This window comes from Tyto alba, unplaced genomic scaffold (assembly GCF_018691265.1).
Source record: "Tyto alba isolate M040663 unplaced genomic scaffold, T.alba_DEE_v4.0 Super-Scaffold_11, whole genome shotgun sequence".
Classification (NCBI taxonomy): domain Eukaryota; kingdom Metazoa; phylum Chordata; class Aves; order Strigiformes; family Tytonidae; genus Tyto; species Tyto alba.
In genome coordinates this window covers 11055146-11076279 of record NW_024881273.1, presented here as the reverse complement: position 1 = coordinate 11076279, position 21134 = coordinate 11055146, and the positions used below count along the sequence as shown (strand labels likewise).

The following is a 21134-nucleotide window of genomic DNA, read 5'->3' as shown; positions in this document are numbered from 1 at the left end:
CCTTCAGCTGAAGGGGGGGGTGACACCCACGGCACACGACAACGTGACCACACGGTGTTGGGAACGGGAACGGCCTTTATCCTGCGTGGAGCGAGGCAGGGGAGGCTTGCATCCTCAGCCGGGCAGCCCGGGAGGGTGACGAGGAGCGCCGGGCCTCCCACCACAGCGCGGTGAGTCCCCTGACTTCTGCCTTGGGGTTTCCTCGAGGAAAAAGGGGGGTGGGGGGGTGTGCGGCCATGTGTGCACACAGCGCTGGGCTGGCCATGCGTGGGCTGCACTGGTGGCCGGGGCACGCCCAGCCAGGCTCTCCCGAGGTGGGCGTGTTGGAGATGAACTGCAGCACGAGCACGTATTTATGCTGGGGGCTGCTTTTGGGGAACATCTGGCACTACTGTCCCAAGGGCTATGAACGTTCAAGAAACCTGACAAACACTATAAAATCTCCCATGCTCATCCAAAATTTCCAGGTGGGGGGGGGAAAAAAAAAAAAAATGCGTCCAGAAAAACCTGACAGGCTGTGTGCTGCAGCTGGAAGTGCTGCTGGGTACTGACATCGCTCCCAGCAGCATCACAGAGGTTTCCCGGGCGACTGCATCGCGCTGCATCTCCTTCCTCCCACGCCCGGCCCCGAGAGCTGCCACATTGCCATGGCAGCCCCAAAGGAAAATAGCCTCTTCCCTCGCAATCCCTACTATATCCCTGGGTAAGTTCTGAAGTTTATCCAAAATGTCTGTTCATTTCCAACGCAAATAGCTCCGGTTGGGATCACATAGTAGTTATGATGCATGATATTTTGGGGGTTTTTTTAAAGACACTTAAATATTCCATGTAACAGCGCTCTGAAAGAGACAGGGCTCCAGTATAAGAAACACCACCTTACAGCAGGGCATAATTAAAGACAATGCTATAGCTCATTGAGGGTAAAAACAAAATTGTTCTTTTTTTTTTTTCCCCCTTTTTTTAAATTTGTTTTAAGATGCCAAAAGTTATCAGGGCTGCTGTGCAGGGTTTGGCTTCCAAGCTATAATAACTTTTTCATCAAGAATGTTTGAAGATCTCCTTTGAATAAATATTTGCATAGACATCACACGCTCTTGTCAAATTGGCTGGAGCACAGTCCTGCCGCCAGATCTCAGCTCTTTGAAGAAGTTAGTGGATGCTGGTGATCTAGTTGACAAGTAGTTAGACTTTTTCCAAAGGTTTTTGCAACATTCCCCCTCCAGAGGCTTAGGAAGAAGAGATTAAGGTGTTATGAATAAGGGGTAATGAGTTATTGGTTGAAAGGTTAAGACACAAATGGCAGAAGTAAGAGGGTAGGCTTCGGGGTGAAGAAGGGAAGCTGTGCGAGGGGTACCCTGGGGACCCGTGTAAATGGGCTGGGAAGGGCTGGACAGCCACCGCGGGAAAACAAGCTTCTGTTGGAACAAAATCACTGGGATTAGTCCAGCCTGAGGGCAGCCCCAAAGGGCGTGAGGACAACCTCCCAGCTCAGAGGGGCTGCAAGCCTTGGCGCAGAGAAAACCAGCCGTGCCCCGCAGGGCTGCAGGTGCAGTGCAGGTAGGGGCAGGAGGCAGGCGGGTCCCAAGGGCAGAAAAAGGGTGGAACACGCTTCCTCCCTTAGTGATGCTGCTGCGGTGACGATCACGCCAGTCCTTCCCACCAGAGCAGCGTGCGGGATTTTTCCATTACTGATCTCCGGATCTTCCAAACTTACATAAGCTCTGGGGTTTGGGGGGTTTTAACACGTTGGTGCATTGCTGGGGTTGTCTGAACGATGTGCTGTGTTACTCTGTGCATGCTGTCACCCTGTCAAGGCTGTGTGCTGACAGCAGCTTGGGAAAGATAAGTGGCAGCAAGGAGGGAGCTGCGGCCGGACTCGCACCTCCAAAAGCCTCAAAACCTTCCCTTGCTCGTGCCTGCCTGCCGACAGCCCCCCTCAAAGCAGCTTCGAGCCCTAATACTGACACAGCAGCTGGGGCTGCTCCTCTCCGGGCTGGTGCTTCAGTCATCGAAGGCAGGAGGAACCAAATCCTGCTACTGTGTTTTGCAATGCTGTGCAGGCTCATAGCGTCACCTGGAGCCTCTGAGGAAGCCCCCGTGGGTGGTGAGGGGGCTGGTTTGCATCTGGTTTGGGTGCCTGAGTGCGAGGAGGAGCTGCCTGAAGGGCATCGCCGGAGCCCAGGCCCTGCTGCTGGCAGACAGTGCACCCAGCGCTGGGGTGCTGGCAGGAGGAGGAGGAGGAGGAAGGTGCCGTGTCACAGTGTCTCACCCGGTGTCCCGTGGGCTGTGCCCAGCTGTGCTGGTGAACCTGCAAACACAACGAAGGCATCGAAACGGATTGCTGTCACTTGGGCTGGGTTATGGCCAGGGACAGGGCTTTGAAAACGCCACTGCAGTGCTCGAGCGTGTTGGGAAGCCAAACCCAACGTCTGGGACGGTCTGGGAAGGGGTAAATTCATGAGTCCTGGGCACAGCCCTGCCCGCCCCATCCTGGCTTGGCAGAGCTGGGAAGGGTGCGGAGCAGAGCAAGTCTGGGGAGTGGCGATCGAAGAGATATGGGTGAGTAAGAGAAAAGTGAAATGGGGCTCAGCCTTGGGAAAGCAGGTTACTCACTGCTCACCAGCAGCAGTTGAGATCAGCAACTGCACTGGCTCAGCATGAACTACAGAGACAGGGGAATCCCTCTGCTTTCTTAATCAAAATATGAAACAGGAGAAGGACAAAACCAGCCCTGCTGAGACCAGTCTCTTCCCCAAGCACTACAGCTTTTATCAGCAGCACTCATAATTCACTGTGCAGCAGATCCCTTCTCCATAAACCCAGACTGACTTGCCTGAGCTCCTCAGATTACCTTGCTTTTAATTGCTCATGAATTGAATCCTTTCTCAGCCCTACCATTATTTTGTACATGATCAAAATCCCTCCAGCCATCCTGTAATTATTCAGGTTATGTCATTTGTGCTCTTGCTCAGCTTCATCATCCCAGCGTAGCTTCCCAGTGTTGCAAGACTTATTGAAAATCAATGGTGACGAGCCACCAAGCTCCTCTAGCAGCTGCTGGTGAGAGATCCTGCATGCAAAGTGGGAAAACTTGCCAAATGTAAATGCGTGGCTCTGCTCACTGTTGTTTAAAGTATTTGGAAGGGAAAATACTTACTCATCATCTTATGATCCTCATGCATCATCCGGCTTTATCCCCAGGTACGCAGTGGGCTCATTGATTGAATATTTTTGTCTGTACATTGCAACTGGCAGCTCTACCTTTCTTCTGTGGTGGAATAACATCACCATTAGGAAATTTGATACTGAGAATAGCTAAAGTTCCTGATCCATTCCGGTGGACTTGAGAGCAGAGCCAGAGTTCCAGCTCCTGCCCTTCCCCGAGCCACCAAGAAGTCAAACTGCCCGTCCCAGGACACAGGGAGCAGAGAAGCAGCATCTTGCTCCACAGAAAGGTCCCAAAATTATTGAGTGATGTTTGTTACTGGGGCTGAGCAGCCACCTGCCTGCCCATGCCTCTCCCAGGAGATGCAGTGCCTGGATGGGTTTTTAAAAGGGTGTGGAGAGGTTTAGCAGGTACAAGCAAACAATTTTTCTGATTTTTCAGTTTTGATATTGAACCAGGGACACTGGGAAATTCTCAGTAACGCACTGTTTTAGAACAGAGAAGGATTGCAAAATTTTAATCAAGCATTTTTAACTGGAAATAATATTTTTAACTGGAGGGCTGTCACTGTCAATGCTGTCAAAGTGCACACTGTGCTCCTGCTGTAAGTTTCTCCCTCTGAGGGTGCTGCTCCAGCCCCACACCTGACCTTGTCCCGTATTCCTCCACGAACTGAAGCACGCGCCTGTGCCCATGCACACCTGTAAATCTATGAGCCAGTTTTTTCATGCTTGCATGTGCAAACACACAGAGACAGACACCCGCCTGGCTTCATGCGTGGCCACACACATCAGCTCCGCGCTCCCCGCGCGCTGCTGCTCCACCGGCATCACCTCACCCACGCTCGCAGGCGCTTGCCTGGGCTCGTGTGCTCCGAGCCATGTGTGCCCCTGGCCGTGGCTTTTCCAGCATCCAAAAGCTCTAGAGCAGGTTATTCTACCAGTGGACACCTCCCAATGCCATCTTGGTGACTGCTCTTTTTTGGTTTCCTCCTCAGCTATGAGGGCTTCATCCCTCAGTTCAAGTATCAGGTTGGAGACACTTTTGGCAAGACCACTTACCATCTGCTGACGGACCCTGGTGTTGCAAAGAGCCCTCGCCCCTTGCTGGCGCCGCTGCAGAGGCAGAAGTGCGTTGAAGACTTCGGCAGGAGGAAGGATGGTGTCCAGGGTTACCTCCCTGGGCGTCCAGGTGAGCAGACCCTGGGTCTCCTTCCCTTCGCCAGAACAGGCTCTGCTAACGAGCACAGGGTTAATCATGAGCAGCGGGGGCTGTGCCTGTCCTCAACAGGCTCCTGGGATGAAATGGGAGATTTTCCACGGAGCAATCATAGCTCTGGTGTAGGAGCACAGGCACCCGGAGAACAGCACCGGAGTGGAGCTGGAGCCCTCGGCCTCAGCTGGTGAGCACGGGGCTCCTCACATTGGCATCCGGTAGAGTAGAGAGAATTTTAGTTCCCAGGTTATCTTTGGGTAGATGAAGATAAATGATTTCATGACATATTATGAACTCATTTCCCAGTTCTTCCATATTCCTGTCATGGTTTAGCTCCAGCCAGCAACTAAGCGCCACACAGCTGCTTGTTCACTGCCCTGCAGTGGGATGAGGGGAGAGAATTGGAAGGGTAAAAGTGAGAAAACTCATGGGTTGAGATAAAAACAGTTTAGTAACGGAAATAAAATCAAATAATTATAAATTGTAATAAAAAGGAAAATAAAAAAAAAAAAAAAGGACAAATAAAACCCAAGACAGGCAAGTATTGCAAATGAAAATAATAGCTCACCACCAACCAACGGATGCCCAGCCAGTCACTGAGCACTGGTCTGTGTCCCATCCGTGTGTCCCTGTGTCGTGTCCCTCCCCGCCAAATTCTCCCCCTCTAGTTTTATTGCTGAGCACAATGTCATATGGTCTTGGATGTCCCTGGGGTCAGTTGGGGTCAGCTGTCCCAGCTGTGTCCCCTCCCAGCTCCTTGTGCACCCTGAGCCTGATCGCTGGTGGGGTGGGATGAGGAGCAGAAAAGGTCTGGACTGTGCGAGCATGCTCAGCAGTGATGAAGACATCAGTGTGTTATCAACACTATTTTTAGCACAAATCTAATAGCCCCATACTAGATATTATGAAGTAAATTAATCCTATCCCAGTCAAAACCAACATGGTTCCAAGGGCTAAAGTCCTTGGAGATCTCTGGGGAAGGTTGGCTCTGCCACTTCCAACCCTTCCTGGGCTGACCCGCTTGCTGCAGAGCTCATTGTGCTCAGAGCTCTTACTCACAGCTTGTGGTTCACTTTGCATCTTGCTGCTCCTGCCTCAGCTCAGCAGAAGGGCTCGCGCGCCCTGCCCTTCCCACCTTCCCCACATCTGCTAACTGGGTCCATCTCCTCCATCAGACACTGAGGCGTGCTCACGTAGATTCCCAACGTGGGGAATTTGCAGGAATCTTTTACTGAGTCCCAGCCCTTCTGGGAAAGTGCCTGGTCCCTGCTGAGCAGACCCACATCAGGCCCCAGCAGCAGCCGCACCGTGACCCTGCACCAGCCCCTCTCAGGGACGTCTCCTCGGGGGACGCAGGGGCCGTGTCTCGGCTGTAGCTGTTGCAGATGCCCCGTTCGGTGGGAGCGAGTCCTCTCCCGGCTGGACGCAGGGGTAACGTGCCCAGGCAGGACGTGGGTCTTCATTTCCCTGGCCATGGCCACACCAAAGCGACGTTTTCCCATTTCACACCATGAACTCACCCTGTGTAGCTTCCTGCAAACTTTTGGCCTGTCTGCTCATCCTAGCCTTGTTCTCCAGGATCCAGGTCTCCACCACACAGGTGGTGTTTACAGGCTTCATTTCTGGACATTTAAATTTGCATTTCCTTAGACTAAAATATAGTTTGGATGGACCCAACCAACCAGTTGACCTAGTTGCGCTCTCATTATCCTGTCTTCATTATTCTTCTCACCAACTTTACGTCATCCACCAACGTTCGCAGTTGGGAGATCATGTTTGCTGCTTGTCGGTGAAATGCTGAACAACGTGGCCACAGGGAGCACCTTGCTGTGTGGGTAACTCTTCATCAACAGCTCCTGCTGTCGAGCTGTCGGTGAGCAATCCCTAAAACCCCACATTGTAAACTTCATTAGTACTGCCTGGCATCCTTCTGGGTATTTTACATGATGGAGATTAAAAAAGGGACATGTCACTGGTGGAGTGTGTGGCTGCCTTTAGCAAACTCAGTCTGAAGACTTTTCTTAAGGTCTATTTTGAATAAAGCCTTGTTGGTGGGCATCAAGTATGTTGCTGGTTTCTATCAGTTGAATCCCATAATGGTTTTTTTCCTAGAAGTGAGGTCCAGCTCAGCTGGTTGGGGATAGCACCCAGGGCTATGCTGGATCTCCAGAGGTGGCCGTGTTGGCAGTGAGGGGGGTTATGGCACAGGCCAAGTGTGCAGGTGCCTGCTCCCTGGGAACCTGGGCTGAAACTGCGTGGGTATTTACTCAAATCAAATGCACGATGCTTTCCTGGCTTTTGATTTAGTACCTTACTGTGCAACCTTCCTGAATCAATAAGCTTGCAAAACTCAGGGTCATAAAAAAAAGCTCATATGGATTTCTCAAGTACAAAACAACTTCATTTTTCTTTTTCCTTTGGTTTGTGGGTTAAAAAGAAAAGAGTAGATGCAATGTTTTCATTAATAATGAAGGAAATATTAAGGCAAACCTGCTTTAAAATTTGCACGCTGGATTGAAAAATCACTTTCATCAAGGATTTGTCTTTGTCTCTAGCTATCAACATTTGATAATAGAATTACAGAGACTGTACATACCTTTTAGAGTTATATCCTGTTTATATACTTTATAATACACTTATAAGAAGATTACGAACCTAAATTCCCATCAAAAGTCTTGTACTCTTGCAGAAAGGGGTAAATTTTGCTCTGTGCTGTTTAAGCTGGGACAGGTAGTTATTTCCCAGGACTCTGTAGATGAAGCCTTAGCTGGAAGATGGGATCTCATCTGTGGGGCTTTGCACTGTGATGCAGATGTCCGCCAAACATGAGGAGGTCAGGGGAAGGCAGTAAGGGCCAGAGGACTGAGAAAAAATGACCAATGAGAACAAAAATGGGAGGAATTTGGTTTGTTTAAAAAAGACAAGAGTGACATAGTAACAGTTTTCCAATAAAGAAAAGGTGGTTGCAGGGCATAAGGGTGATCATCCTCTGTAACCACCAAGGAGGGAGAAATCGGCTTCACTTCTGGCACAGAGCACGAGGAAGCGCCTGGGCTGGAGGTGTCGTACGGGGCCGGGGCAGCCTGGGGAGCCACGTCATGGGATATTTTTAAGGGAAAGTCAGACGTAAGTTGCTAAACTCAGCTGTCCCTGTGAACCCTTGAGCTGCAGGGCTCTGTCCCTAGTTGACAGTGCAGATATTCAGCATATACTGGATGTAAGATCATTTTTTTCCAGCCAGCGTTACAGCAAACTCTTTCCTTGATGAGCAGCAATGATGCCAGTGCAAGAATTCCTCAGGGTGGTCTGTGTTTAGGGTGTGGTGACGCAGCCCTGTGGAGAAAAGGATACGGTTTGGGGGTTTTTTCCCCTTCTTTATAGCTTGACTGATGATATTTGACAGTTTAGGTGTCAGAATAAATTTTAAGTCGCCGAACTTCTATTTGTGCACTTTTTCTGTGCAGGCCGAGCTATTGGATGGGGCTGGTGGCACTCGCAGGATGTGGTCACAGTCCTACAGAGGGGCGTGGGAGGGCCGAGGTCCAGTGCGATGGGAATCCCTCGTCCTTGTTCAGCCACTCCTTTCCCTTAACTCGGTGTCTGTCCCGCAGGGTGCTTTCCCTGTGAGAAACCTGGGGCTGCAACAAGCTTTTCTGAACCGGTCCTTGGGCCAAAACCTCCGCTGCTGGGGCCAGGGCTGCCGGAGGAAGAGCTGATGATGATGCCCATGGACCCCAAGCCCCAGCACCACCCCGGTGAGTACGCCCCGAGGACACATCTGCCTCAGGGGTACCAACGGAGGATTTCATGTCATCCCGCATCTGAGGGGCAAGAGTGGCAATTGCCCACGATAGCCCCGGCCTGCGGGCAGGGAAAAAGGTGCGGACCCGGCCAGCTCAGCGGTGACTTGGTGGGAAGCAAACTGGTAAGTGGTGTTGGGTGGAAAAGGCACAAGGTATAAGGGATGCTGCAGCAGGGGGATGGGGGTTTGGGGACTGGTGGACATAGAAGGGATCTCCTTGGTGTGTGAAGAGGGAATTTCATATGGGCGTGGATGGCAAGGGTGACGTTTAGCGTGTCCCATAGAGAAATCTCAAATACACCAACATTCCTAGCAGTAACAAATCCACCGCATCTTCAGGAAATTGTTGTAAACATTAATTACTATTCCTAATCAAAGAGGCTTAACTTCTCTTTTGGTTGAGTTTTAGCTTCAAATCCCAGTTACTAGATTTTGTGTTATGCTGTGCTATGCAGCCAGGCTTGTGTTTCCTTTGGGTGAAGGGGGAGCCCTGCTGCTGCCCTCCTCCTCCTCCTGCAGAGAGCGCGCTCCTGGCACCTTTGGTTACGTGTCGGGTTTCTGACCCCTTAACTGCTCCCACTGCTCACCTGAATTTCCCACCATCATTAATGCTCATCGGAGCGCAAGCATTGGGATTTGCCTATGGAGCTGGGTGCTGCTTTGCACGGCACTTGCTGGTGGCACTCGAGACCAGCGTGTCTGACCCCCTTATTTCTTCCGGCACCAGAGACAGTGTTTGTCACATCACAGCCAGCCAGGGCTCTGCAAAACCCCTGAAGGCAGAGATTAGAGAGTTAACGTATCGAGTCAAAAGCTCGCTTGGATATAAATCCCAAGAAGGGGCATTCCTGCTCCTTGCTCTAAGAAACAGATTTGCAAAGGAGCTCAGCGCCCAAAGGGCCCCTTGGTCTCCCTGGCGGTTTTGCAAAACCTCTGTGTACAGAGAGCTCATCTAGTAATTTGACTTTACCAAAAATTCTTGGAGTAGCTCTTAGTGTAAAGCCAGGAAGAAATGGAAATGGCAGTTGCCATTCCCAGGTTCCGGGAGCAATTTAAGCAATGGAGCCGAAGGAGGAAGTGGGTTTTACCAGTGTTTGTGTTATTTCTGCTTTTATTTTGAGCCTGTAGAAATTGGTGTGACTCTGCCAGGAGTGGCTGAAACCACACATGTGGAGCAAGATTATCGGTTCCCAAAACTGGATATACCAAATGTGATCCAACAGAAGGTCATTCCAGGTAAAGAGGTCATGCGCAGCATGAGTCCACCTCAGAAGAACTTATGTCACCCTGTTCGCCCTGGGGAAATCTCAGAGACATTGGCCAGTTGCTCCAGCTCGTTTCCACACTTTGGGATGGAAAATGCCCCTGCTCCTCTCCACGCACGGATGTTTCTTTGGGATGCTGACACCCCCGTGGATCTCATGCTGAGGGACACGTGCCCATGGGCAGGTGGAAGGGATGCAGGAGCCACCTCAGCTCCCCACAGCTGGGTTCCAGGCTAGAAAATGCTCCAAAAGCAAGGAGAGCTGGGTCATGGGCTCTGGATCAACTCCAGCAGCTTGATGAGTCTGTTACCGTTGAGGTAGTTGCTTCTCTTGTAGAAATAAGATGCTTTTCTGAATCATCACATCACTAAACAGTGGTGTACTGAAACATCAGAAACATATAACTCTTGCAAGGAGTTATATTCTGTAACTTCTCCACTTGCAGAAGAGTGTTTCTCTGCAAGTAGGAGAACTACGAGGGGCAATGTCCTGGACTCCCCCCTAAAGGGTACAACACCAGCAGGAAGGATGCTTCGCTCTGTGGCAGACCACCGAGGATACAGGAGTTGCATGTCAAAATATTTCAGACTCAGTGAAAGAGCATCAGTGTTTTAGGTTGCAGAAGACAAATTTCATTCTCTGCAAAGCACCCCTTTGGGAAGAAGGAGTTCTGGCTGCTTTAGGGTTGTACCTCTCCGTTTTACGTAGTTTTAGTCTTTATATAGTTTTTGTATTATAATTGGTGAAAACTGGTTGGATGGGCAGGGCAAAAGAGGAAGAAAGGTTGGATACCCAGTTGTTAGCTCGTGAATGTGTATTGAACTGGGAGAGAACATGGTAGAGCTGTTAAGAAAAGGCTATAAGAAATTGAAATGTTTCTTCCATCTCATGGAGACCAACAAAGATCAGTTCAGCCCATTGAGTTTTCCTTGTGACTCATGAAAAAGACTCTTTCAGAAAAGATACTTCACATGTAAGAGTTAATTTTACAATTTACATGGATGAATTTTTCCTTCCAATACTCTACTAAGGTTTTATATTTATCCCAGCTTCTTCCACTTCCAGACTGGTTGATCTCAAGCAGAAAATGTTCTCTCTTGTCTTCATCCACAGGGTATGCTGGGTTCATTCCCCGCCTCACCTGGATTAATGGCGTGAACTACGTCCAGGCTGTGAAGAAAGCCATGAACGAATTTGACAGACAGCAGGTAGATTATATGCACAAATCATATTTCAGCAATATAATGTTGGTGTTGAATCATCTGCAACACCAAAAGTGGTTTCATTTACAGTAGTAGGATTAGAACTGGGGTTATAAGTACAAGCAAAATAAAATGCTATTAGGTAATATGTTGAAAAAATCACGAGCAATTAAATTCTGTAACTTGTTTCCTTGGGACATTAAGGGAGAATAAATTAGTTCATAAAAGGATTAAGCAAATCTGTTGAGGGTTAGGTCAAAGGTGGCTATTAAAAATGTTGCTCTGGGTACAGAAGCACAGATGCGACTATCTGCGCCTCCCTTATGCAACATATCTATCTTCTCTACCTGGATGGCAGTGCTGGACAGCTTCCTGGGCTTCTTGGATGGATATTTCTCCTTTTTAATTGGTTGTAAGGATTTCTCCTTTACTAACATAATTTGTCTTAAAGGGATCTAGATCTTCTTTCTCCTCCTTTTGGAAAAGATGCAGAAATATCCCTGCTGAAAAACTGTTTTGTCCCCTTGATGTAAGATCTCCCATATAATGCCATGTAATCCTCCCACACGGCAAAATGAGATCCCTCCCACAGCAGTTATCATTTGCATTCAAAACTACACATTTTTTTCCGCTACCAGGATGGAGTGAGATCCCTGGGATGCAGCCGTCTTGCTGGTCCAGCACCGGTGAGAGCTGATCAGTTCATTAAAAGCAGGCTACCACATTTCTAGCCCTTTCTGGTCACCAGGATTCACTGCAGTGCCTTTGTCCCAGAGTCTATGGGTCTGATGTAGAAAAAAGTCCAAGACTGAGGATCCCCAGCTCAGAGAAACTCAGCCGGGAAGGTGTGGCTCAGCGGGGAGGGCAGCAGGGCTGACAGTGCTCACGGCAGCCTCATGCTTCGGCTGAAATGTATTTCCCTGTGCTGGCTTCCTTATCCTTTTCTTCTGCTGTTAATAGGAACTGAAATGAAGCAAACAGAACAAAAAAACAGGCATTATCAAAACTAAATGTGCTGTTTGCAAAGCCTTTCTGCCCCTGATTTCTTAAGAAACGCCTGCCGTGCAGTATATTGGCGAGGGAGGTGTTTCTGCGCCGCAGGATTCAGCAGAGGTTAGCTGCAGCATATCAGGCACTGAAGGAATATAAGCACGCTGGGAAAAAAAAAAAAAAAAAATCACACCACATTTCTGTCTAAGATGCCTTCTGACTTCAAGCCACTAATCTTCTGCCCTAAATCTCTGTTGCCCTAGGTTACATCCTGGGATGTGCCATGGATCATTGCTTACTGTCTGCATCAGGCAAATAATGCAATCCTCTCGCTTCAGTGCTGCACTTGAGCAATTGCAGCAGTCGCTCCCTCACCACTCACAAAAGGGTTCAGTGGCCCCGCGGTTTGCTCGGCTCTGTGAATCCCATCCCTTCTCCAGAGAGGAGGGCAGCGCAGCTTTAGTGACACCTTTGGGGGTTTTGCTGCTGCAGAGACGTGGAGAGCTGCAATATCCATCCTCCAGCACAGCCCCTTGCCTGGGTCTGGCCGCGGGGGCAGGGACACATCCAGGAGATGATTTACACTCTCCCTTCAGTTAACACCCCCCTAAGTTTCCCCGTTCCCCCAAGCCTGGGCACTATGGGCTAATCACCATCCATGGGACTCATGGAAAAACAAAACCAGTTGAAGGGGTCAAACCAAAACACAGATGTGCAGAGTCATAGCACAGGAGCAGACACGGCACGTATCCAACTCCAGCAGGTAGTGCTGGCTCACGGTGTATCCAATGTAGGAGCACAAGGCATTTGGGACTTGCAGATGATGCCCAGAGGTGATGAACACAGTCCAGTCTGTAGAGATCCTGACGACTACGCTTAGGCCAGGAGCTGCTCCATGCACCTGGGTACGAGGTAGCAGAGGCAGAGCTGTCAAGGGCTGCTGCCAACATCTGTCAGGAGAAAAACTACACGCTGGAAAAAGGGGAAGATGCAACGTAGCTCCTAGTTAGAAGAAAACAGAACTGGAAAGAGAATTGCTGTACATTGGCTTAAAATATTTTCTCTGATAGGAGTCAAAGCACACGGGTAACAATAGTATGGTTTAAAATGAACTGTGCTGTGGTGGTGTTTTATTTTTGTCTGTTTGTTTTACAGTTTATGGAGAGAAACCCAGCTTGCAGCTTTGGCAAGAGATTTCCCCAAACATACTGGCCTAACAACAGAATTTACACCAGTGCAGGACTGATACCTTACTACACAGGCTTCGTACCAGGTAAGTTTATCAGCCGAATGAAAGTCACTAATTACTGTCATTAAGTAGTGCTGTTATTAGCTGTAGTGTTGTAGAAGTGAACAATTACTGAAATGTTCCACATGGGTAGTAGATTTTTTTTCGGTCTGTGCCAAGGTGTAGGAGAGCCCATCGCCTTGCGGCCAGCCCGGACTTGTGCAGAAGGCTCCTCTGGTTTCCAGCCCCCTGCTACAGCAGAGGAGGCTCAGTAACAGCCCCTTTGTTACACAGGTGTGTTAGATTTCTTCATGGGGACAGTGATTCTGTTCTAAAAAGCTTAAAGTCTAATAAAAAGCAAAAGGTAGATGATACAAAGGAGTTGAGAAAGCACAAAAAAAGCAGTGAAATGGTATTAGCCATCAGGACAGGTAGTGGCTACCCCGGACTGTCTGCCCAATCCTAGTCAGCTATTGGTACTGACTAAAACAAGAGGTCTGAAGTAATTTTGTGTATGTTAAGCAGAAGATTAGCCCATGCACCTGAAAGCATTATGGTATCAGGCTAAAATTTCAACAAATCAGCAACTAATATTGCTATCTTTTGCCACAGCGAAGTCAAGAGCCCACAGCTCAGTAATGTGGGATAGGAAATCCTGGAGATAAGCTAGAAAGAACCAAACTTACTGCTTATACTTAATGCAATGCAGAGGAGCAAAATGGTTAAAGACACAAGAGGTGGTAGAAATTAAAGCACAGAGGGAAAACAACTATCCTGGCAGGGTTGGATCATAGCTGCTATCAAGGTTTTGCCCAGAGAGGATGTTGAGGTGCTGAACGGGGCTCTAGCAAGACTTGTATGAGGGGCTTGGGAAAGCCGTGCAGAAAAGGCAAACTTCAACACAGGGCCTGTCTGCAGGAGCTGGCGGGACGGTCTAAGGGAAGGGCTGGAAGTGTCTTACACCCCGAAGGAGAAAGGCGAGGCTGGACAGGCCTTCTGATCGAAGGTGGAGAGAAGTATGTTCGTTTTGGCCTCTGTCACCACACTGCTCCGAGGAGGAGGTGCCGAGCGCAGCAGCCAGGCCCCGGCACCCGAGGGCTGCGGTCGCACGCTGCAAAGCTGCAGCCTGCAAGCTAAAGCCCCTGGGGAAAAGCTGTTACAGACCTAAGGGTAAACCGGCCTCCGGTGGCACTACTCACGCATGTGCTTTGTCCTCTCCACAAGCTGCAGCAAGCAGGGGGGCAGCCTGAGCTCTTCAGGGGAGGGTGACGCACGGAGGGGGTAACGGAGGGTGCTGGGGGGACACCGCTGCCCTGCCCCCGGTGACTGGCCAGCCAGGGAACACACCAGCTTCAGTGTAATGAAAAGGAGGAAGAAAAAACTCACCCTAAAAATCAAGGACAAAAATCAACTGCTTCAAGTGTTGCTTTAAAAATCTGTTGCCATCTTTTCACCTACAGTATTCTCCTGGGTAGGTTTGGAACAGCCGCCGGTTTCTGTAGACAGACAGATTTCCACTGCCCTGGAGCCCCCCCAGTCAGAGCAATTTTAACTACTCCAACCAGTTCAACTCTGGAAGGAGAAAAATTATTTTTAAGACAGAAACTTAGCACAAAATGAGTTACAATTGAGAACACTGAACAGAATTGCTTCAGCAGGAAAGCAGTCGGCTATCTCCTGTCCAGCTACTGTGTGACAGGTTTGTCACTTTAGGTAACACTGAACTTACTGTTTCCACAGTAAAAATTTGCTTTGCCAATATAGGGTTTTCATGAAACAAACCAGTGTCATTTGCTATCAGGTGTTCAGCTCTCTTCAGAAGCAGAGGCTGCAGTAACACCCGATTTAGTTTTAAAACCTACACATACCGATTCTTAAAAGAAGTGACTCCAGCCAAGCTGCACACCCAGGAGCTCTTCAGCAGCGTTCGCCCTCAGCAGCAGGGGCAGCACAGCTTGTCACAGCTGCCCCCAGCGCTCCGGGGAGCAGCCAGGGCTACCCCCAGGGGCCACAGGACGGGCCAGAACACCCACCTGGACCAGGAAGGCAACTTGCCTGCCCTATTTTGTTGCCCAGGCAGCTGGGGTGAGCTATAGCTTACAGACACCTACAGTTGAACCTATACGGTCCAGAGCCGCCCGACTTCTGCTGCCAAGCCTGTAACAGGAGCCCGCACACAGGTACCTAAATTTAGCCACAGCTTGGAGCTGGATTCCATCCCCTGTGTGAAGCGCAGCCCCCTCCACCAGTACTTGTTATAAAGGACTGCCACCACAGCCAGTGACACAGCCAACAGGCATCCACCTTGTTGGCCAGCAGGGAGAGAAGTGTGGTTGCCATGGGCAAGGCGGCAAGGCTCAAACCACGTCCATTTTTCTTTTCCAGACCTCCGCCACACCTACGCGCTTACTTTTGGAAACAGCACCCGAAAAGCTTACCAAAAGGAACAAAGGAGACAAGCCTGTGCACTGTGAAAAATGCTTTAATGGTGCCTGTACAGCATTTGAAGTGACTTTGAGACAGGAAGAGGAACACAACACAGACAGAGAAATTTTGAATGAAAGAGTTCATACAGCTTTAAACAAAATTTACAGGTGTTCATCCACATAGCTTTTACTCTGCCTCTTCCTCAGCCTCCTCCTCAAACTCCCCCTCCTCCTCAGCTGTAGCATCCTGGTACTGCTGATACTCAGACACCAGGTCGTTCATGTTGCTCTCAGCCTCTGTGAACTCCATCTCGTCCATGCCCTCACCAGTGTACCAGTGCAGGAAAGCCTTTCGGCGGAACATGGCAGTGAACTGCTCAGAAATGCGTTTGAACAGCTCCTGGATGGCTGTGCTGTTACCAATGAAGGTGGCCGACATTTTCAGGCCACGAGGTGGAATGTCACAGACTGCTGTTTTAACATTATTAGGAATCCATTCAACAAAATAGCTGCTGTTTTTGTTCTGAACGTTCAGCATTTGCTCATCAACCTCTTTCATTGACATACGGCCTCTAAAAACAGCAGCTACGGTCAGATAGCGGCCGTGACGTGGGTCACACGCAGCCATCATGTTCTTTGCATCAAACATCTGCTGTGTTAGCTCTGGCACAGTTAACGCACGATACTGCTGGCTCCCACGGCTCGTGAGTGGGGCAAAACCAGGCATGAAAAAGTGCAAACGGGGAAAGGGAACCATGTTCACCGCCAGCTTGCGCAGGTCAGCATTAAGCTGGCCTGGGAATCGCAGGCAGGTGGTAACACCGCTCATGGTTGCCGACACTAAATGGTTCAGATCACCGTATGTCGGAGTAGTTAACTTCAGTGTTCTGAAGCATATGTCATAGAGGGCTTCGTTATCAATACAGTATGTTTCATCTGTGTTCTCCACGAGCTGGTGAACCGAGAGTGTGGCATTGTAGGGCTCTACTACAGTATCTGATACTTTAGGGGAGGGCACAACACTGAAAGTATTCATAATTCGGTCTGGGTACTCTTCACGAATTTTGCTGATGAGGAGGGTACCCATACCAGAGCCTGTGCCACCACCAAGAGAGTGAGTAAGCTGAAAGCCCTGGAGACAATCACAGCTTTCTGCCTCCTTTCTTACAACATCTAACACGGAATCAACTAATTCAGCACCTTCCGTATAATGGCCCTTTGCCCAGTTGTTTCCTGCTCCGCTCTGACCTGGAAGAGAGCCATTTTCGTGTTAGATTACGGTCACTGCTTCCTGCTTATTGCTTGCAAGCAAAGCTTAGGGGCATCAGGCTACCGAGAAGCAGACAAGCTTTCATTTTATCGAGCACAGAGCTGTGGTTTCACACAAGCACCTCTGAAATGGCTCAGCAGATACAGGGAAAGCATTCGGTATCAGTGACACAGCAGCCATTTAATGTTCTGATAGTATGGAGGAGGTAACGAGAATCGGAAGAGCAACGACCTCTTGTGCCTCCTCAGACCCGCTCTCCCAGCAGCTGCCATCACGCACCACCCGCAGATCCCCGGTATGCGTTTCGTGCCCGTCCCGAAGCGCAGGATTAAGCCCCCTCCCGGGGCCGCGCTCGCCCCCGAGCATGTGCGGCGCGGCAGCCCGCAGTGCAGCGTCCCTGCCCTGCCCACCCCGCCCCGAGCCGGCTACACGGCACGTCCCTCCCCCGCTCCCGGCGCACTCACCGAACACGAAGTTGTCTGGCCTGAATATCTGGCCGAAGGGCCCGGAGCGCACAGAGTCCATGGTGCCGGGCTCCAGGTCCACCAGGACGGCGCGGGGCACGTACTTGCCACCTGCAAGACAGGGAGAAGCCGTGACTGCGGCGCCGGGGGCGGCCCGGGAAGGCGGCGGGCGGCGCGCCGGGCCCTACCTGTGGCCTCGTTGTAGTAGACGTTAATACGCTCCAGCTGCAGGTCGCTGTCTCCGTGATAGGTACCGGTTGGGTCGATGCCATGTTCGTCGCTGATCACCTCCCAGAACTGCCGGAGAAAATCGCGTCAGGGGGCGGCTGGGCCGGGCGTGCCCCCCCTTCTCCCCACCCCGCCGCCCCCTGCCCACCGCCCACACCTTGGCCCCGATCTGGTTTCCGCACTGCCCGGCCTGCAGGTGCACGATCTCCCTCATGATGGCGGCGGATCAGCTCACTCCCACCCAACCCCGCTCTTCCACCAACCGACTCTGGCTGCGTGAGGCACCCGCCAAGCCTTATATAGCAGCGGAATGCGCGCGCAGCCTTCTTTTCCCCTCCCAGGCAGCCATCCACAGCAGCTTTTGGCTACTCATAACGAGGCTCTACAAATGAGAAAATCTGGTTGGCCGGAGCACTGTCATTCAAATCCGTGGCTCCTATTTGCTCCGCCCGGCTGTCTGTTGGTTTTACTGTTAGGCAACCGGGGCCGACGAGCGCCCGCCTTACTCGCTCAGAACACTCCCGATTGGCTTAATTGAATGATTGATGTCGAGCACGATTGGCTGCCGGTCTCAGGGATGAGCTAACGTCATTTGATTGGATGAAAACAAAGTGTCCTAGTAACCGTCGCAATGACTCCGCAGCCGGCCCTGGGCGGTGGCTCTGCACAGCCGCCTATTCCCGAAGCCGTGTGCGCACTTTGCGCAGCGTAGGCGGCGGCTCCTCCTTACTGCGGGAGAGGGGGAGGGCGGTTTCTGGGGAAACCTGGCGGGGCCGCTTCCCCCGCGGGTCCCCAGCGCCCCCCTGCCTCTCGCCCCCGCTCCTCCGGGCGGGCGTCCCTCGCCCGGCCCCGCCGCCATCCCCCGTTCCCGCCGCCTCCGCCGGCCCCAGAGCGCTGCGGTGGGGGCTGGCAGGGAGCCCGTCTGCGCAGGCGCGGGCTGCGGCGCGTTTCTAGCACTTTCTGGCGCGCAGCCGCCCCCGGCAGCGGGGGGCCGGGCGGCCGTTGTCATGGCAACCGCGGCGGACCGGGGGGAGGCCGCGGCCCGGCCTGCGGCGGCAGCCGCGGGGGACGGGCGGCCCCCGGAGCCTGCGGGGGCGCGAGGGGTCCTTTTCTCCCTCTCCTAGCAGGTCAAACTGTTCCCATCCACCATCTAACGTTGTTAGCACATTCTTGCAGAGACAGTTCGTATATTGGTCACCAGTTCGTACATTGATCACAGCTTCTACTGAGCATACTTTGTTGTTTTAGCAGAGTATTTTTATGATTATACGTATTCATTAGGATGCCAGCAAGGTCTACAAGTCCTAGCATCTCTTCCTGTTTCATAAGGTAGCTAAAACTTGAAAGAGGCTTCTAATGGGTTCTCCAAACCTAGCTGGTCTCAAACTGTTGCCTTGATGTGGGAGTGGACTGAGGCAAAAGCAGCAGGTGACCTCAATTCTTTCTACACAAACAGCACATCAGGCCAGTGATCTGTCATCCAGGCATTCATATAAGGCAGAGGTACATTATGGTTTGTATATATATCGTGACAATAATCCAACTGCTGCTGTGACTAGTTCAGGTGAGGAGGTGACGGGGGGAGGATCAACACTGTGAAGACTTTTGCTGGAGATCAAATAGCCTGTAGGAGTTGGCTTAATAAAAAGGTTATGGTGATTGGTATTTCTGGCATGTAAACAACATTCCCTCAGAGATGCTGGAAGGAGCCCAGGAGCACCAGGAACAGTCCCAGAGACCCTGAGAGGAACCCCAGAGCATCAGGAGTGACCTGAGAAGATCCTGGGCAGCTCCGTGAGGCCCTGGGCAAGGCATTTATCAGCCCCAGAGGTGCCCAGACACAACTAGGAAGACACACATACAGCTCATCCTCCACATTTGAAGCCAGAATGCAGGAGGTATATGCAGCTAGCTTTGAGATAGCTGAGTAATGCAAAGGCTTTAGGGTCCAGATTTATCCCACCTAATTATAGGCATTGATTTGAATAGCTAACTCTGGGCTGCATTCACACTAGAGTCAGTGGAAAGGGATGGCTCGGCCCACTCCAGCTCTGAATAGCCCTCTGACGACACCTTTCTGTTCTCTGTAAAGGTTTGTGAAGTGACCCAATCCAAAATCTCAGTATCATTTAAGTATCAAAGGGAGCTGGGATGAATCCAAATTAAACTTGCTCAAGATTTCATACAAGGCCATAATAATCAGTAAAAACAGCTTTTCTTACAGGATGTGATGTCATCTCTTTAAAGTAACATGAAAAATGAATACTGTCTTCTTTCTGATTTAAAAGAGACAATGTAGAATGTCTTGCCTGTGTTCTGCTGTCTAAGAAAGTACACTCAACATAAATTCTCATCAAGGCACACTCAGAACAGCATTAGCAAGCTTCTGCACTTATAAGCCTTAGAAAACCATCCCTAAAATGGAGCTGCAGGGCTAGCAGGAGGTTTGCTGGTACAAGTTCTGGTGTATTTTTGCAGATACAGGTTTGTTTTTTGTGTTTTTGCAGATAAAGGTTGGTTTTCTTTCAGCCAGGACCAGAAAGCGAAGGACGGCACATCAGTGAAAAAGATCTATTTTCTTACTTGTTGGAAATCATGAGCCTTTGTAGCCGATGCTTCTCACAGCTTGTGCTTCAGCCCTCACTGCATTTAACATTTGGGAAGCTGTTCTGGTATGTGTTGAGTGAGAAATGGTAGCCACCCCCAGTGTTCCCAGTGGCAGCAAAAAAGTGGAAATACTCTGCTCAGTTAAGACTTCTGATCTCTATCTCCAAAACGCTAGCAGGATCGCACCCAGCAGAGCAGAGGATAGTACCTTGTGAGGTAGCTAAAACTTTGTTCCTGTGTTTGAGCTTCCAGAGGTTTTCCTGGGAGATTCAGCCACCTAAAGATCTATGGGTTAGGAGGCATTTCACATTATTCGTGCAACATTCATTTTTGCTAATTCTCTCCCAGTCAGCTAGTACTTCTGTTCTTAGCTACATGCAGATCCACAGGAAATGACAATTCTATTTTAAATATTTTTGCATTTTTTAAATTAAAGTAAAATGCCAGTACTTCTAAGCTCTCTGTGAGGAGGAACACAGCCAAGCTGCCAGGAATCTCCATGGAGAGCTGCTGGAGCTGCTGACTATCATAGCCCTGCCACTTCTAACACTGTGTCAGCCCGGCAACCTAATTAGTGTGTACCAGAAGGTGAGCTGGCAAGTAACAAGGCAGGTTTCTGCCAGAACCTTGTCTCAGGAAGCATTCCTTCAAAGGCAAAATTCTGTATGAAACAGTGACAACTGGGCAAGTTCTGGGAGAAGAAAATTGCACGTTCCATGGTCCTGCCTGAGCAAGATGTTTAAGTACATTTCCAGTTGTCACTGGTTTAGTGGACAGCCTGCACAGACCCTGCTGCAGATGCCCAGGGCAGGGGCCAGTTAGAAAGCAATTGAGATAGCAGAAAGGAGAACAGCTCTGCCAAGGTGGGGAGGTAGGTAGCTCCCACATCATGTTTTCATTGAAGACATCTGTTTTATCTGGTATTTGATTTCTTTGAAAGCTCCCCTCAAGCCCTGCTGCAAGTGACAAGCAAGGAGGTTTCATCTCATTTAGGTGCTTCTAAATTTCCTGTCTGTAAGTTTGCTGGATCAATTAATGGCTGTAACAGGGATACTAGAAAACATTAGGGGCTACTATTATGATGCCAAAGTCTCTAGGTATAATCCAAAGAAAGACATGGTAGTGAAATTATAACTAAATTGGAGATTGTATTTCTGTTTTGTTGAACAATATATTAGTTATTTTTTAACTTTTTTATTGTAATTTGTTTTTTTGTTTGTTTTGTTGTTTTTTGGTTGGTTGGTTGGTTTTTTTTAACTATCTGTGCTGCT

At 50.0% G+C, this 21134-nt stretch overlaps 2 protein-coding genes and 1 long non-coding RNA gene across 3 annotated transcripts; 1 reads left to right on the top strand and 2 right to left on the bottom strand.

Annotated features, from left to right (window-relative positions):
• Nucleotides 1-647: 647 nt before the first annotated feature.
• Nucleotides 648-15431, top strand: FAM166A (family with sequence similarity 166 member A). Its single transcript, XM_032999772.2, has 7 exons — nt 648-703; nt 4164-4357; nt 7993-8306; nt 9305-9419; nt 10562-10656; nt 12796-12913; nt 15254-15431. Exons 1-7 carry the CDS (start codon nt 648-650, stop codon nt 15340-15342), a joined length of 981 nt encoding a protein of 326 aa, XP_032855663.2. The 3' UTR covers nt 15343-15431.
• LOC116963360 lies at nt 10662-14356 on the bottom strand. The gene is made up of 2 exons (XR_004408108.2): nt 14068-14356; nt 10662-11613 (listed from the first exon to the last, which is right to left on the bottom strand). It is a non-coding gene; the product is annotated as an uncharacterized LOC116963360 (long non-coding RNA).
• On the bottom strand, nt 15333-17770 carry TUBB4B (tubulin beta 4B class IVb). Its single transcript, XM_042786427.1, has 4 exons — nt 17414-17770; nt 17217-17325; nt 17029-17139; nt 15333-16542 (listed from the first exon to the last, which is right to left on the bottom strand). The coding sequence occupies exons 1-4, from the start codon at nt 17468-17470 to the stop codon at nt 15482-15484; spliced, it is 1338 nt and encodes a 445-aa protein (XP_042642361.1). The 5' UTR covers nt 17471-17770; the 3' UTR covers nt 15333-15481.
• Between the last annotated feature and the right edge of the window lie 3364 nt (nt 17771-21134).

Bases quoted from the DNA above. Each gene is read 5' to 3' on its own strand.
- FAM166A (XM_032999772.2), top strand. From the start codon at position 648: ATGGCAGCCCCAAAGGAAAATAGCCTCTTCCCTCGCAATCCCTACTAT. The intron at 8,307-9,304 runs GTAAGTGGTGTT...TTTTATTTTGAG, and splicing joins ACTTGGTGGGAAGCAAACTG to CCTGTAGAAATTGGTGTGAC. The intron at 9,420-10,561 runs GTAAAGAGGTCA...CTTCATCCACAG, and splicing joins CCAACAGAAGGTCATTCCAG to GGTATGCTGGGTTCATTCCC.
- TUBB4B (XM_042786427.1), bottom strand. From the start codon at position 17,470: ATGAGGGAGATCGTGCACCTGCAGGCCGGGCAGTGCGGAAACCAGATC. The intron at 17,326-17,413 runs GTGTGGGCGGTG...TTTCTCCGGCAG, and splicing joins GAAACCAGATCGGGGCCAAG to TTCTGGGAGGTGATCAGCGA. The intron at 17,140-17,216 runs GTAGGGCCCGGC...CCTGTCTTGCAG, and splicing joins CTACTACAACGAGGCCACAG to GTGGCAAGTACGTGCCCCGC.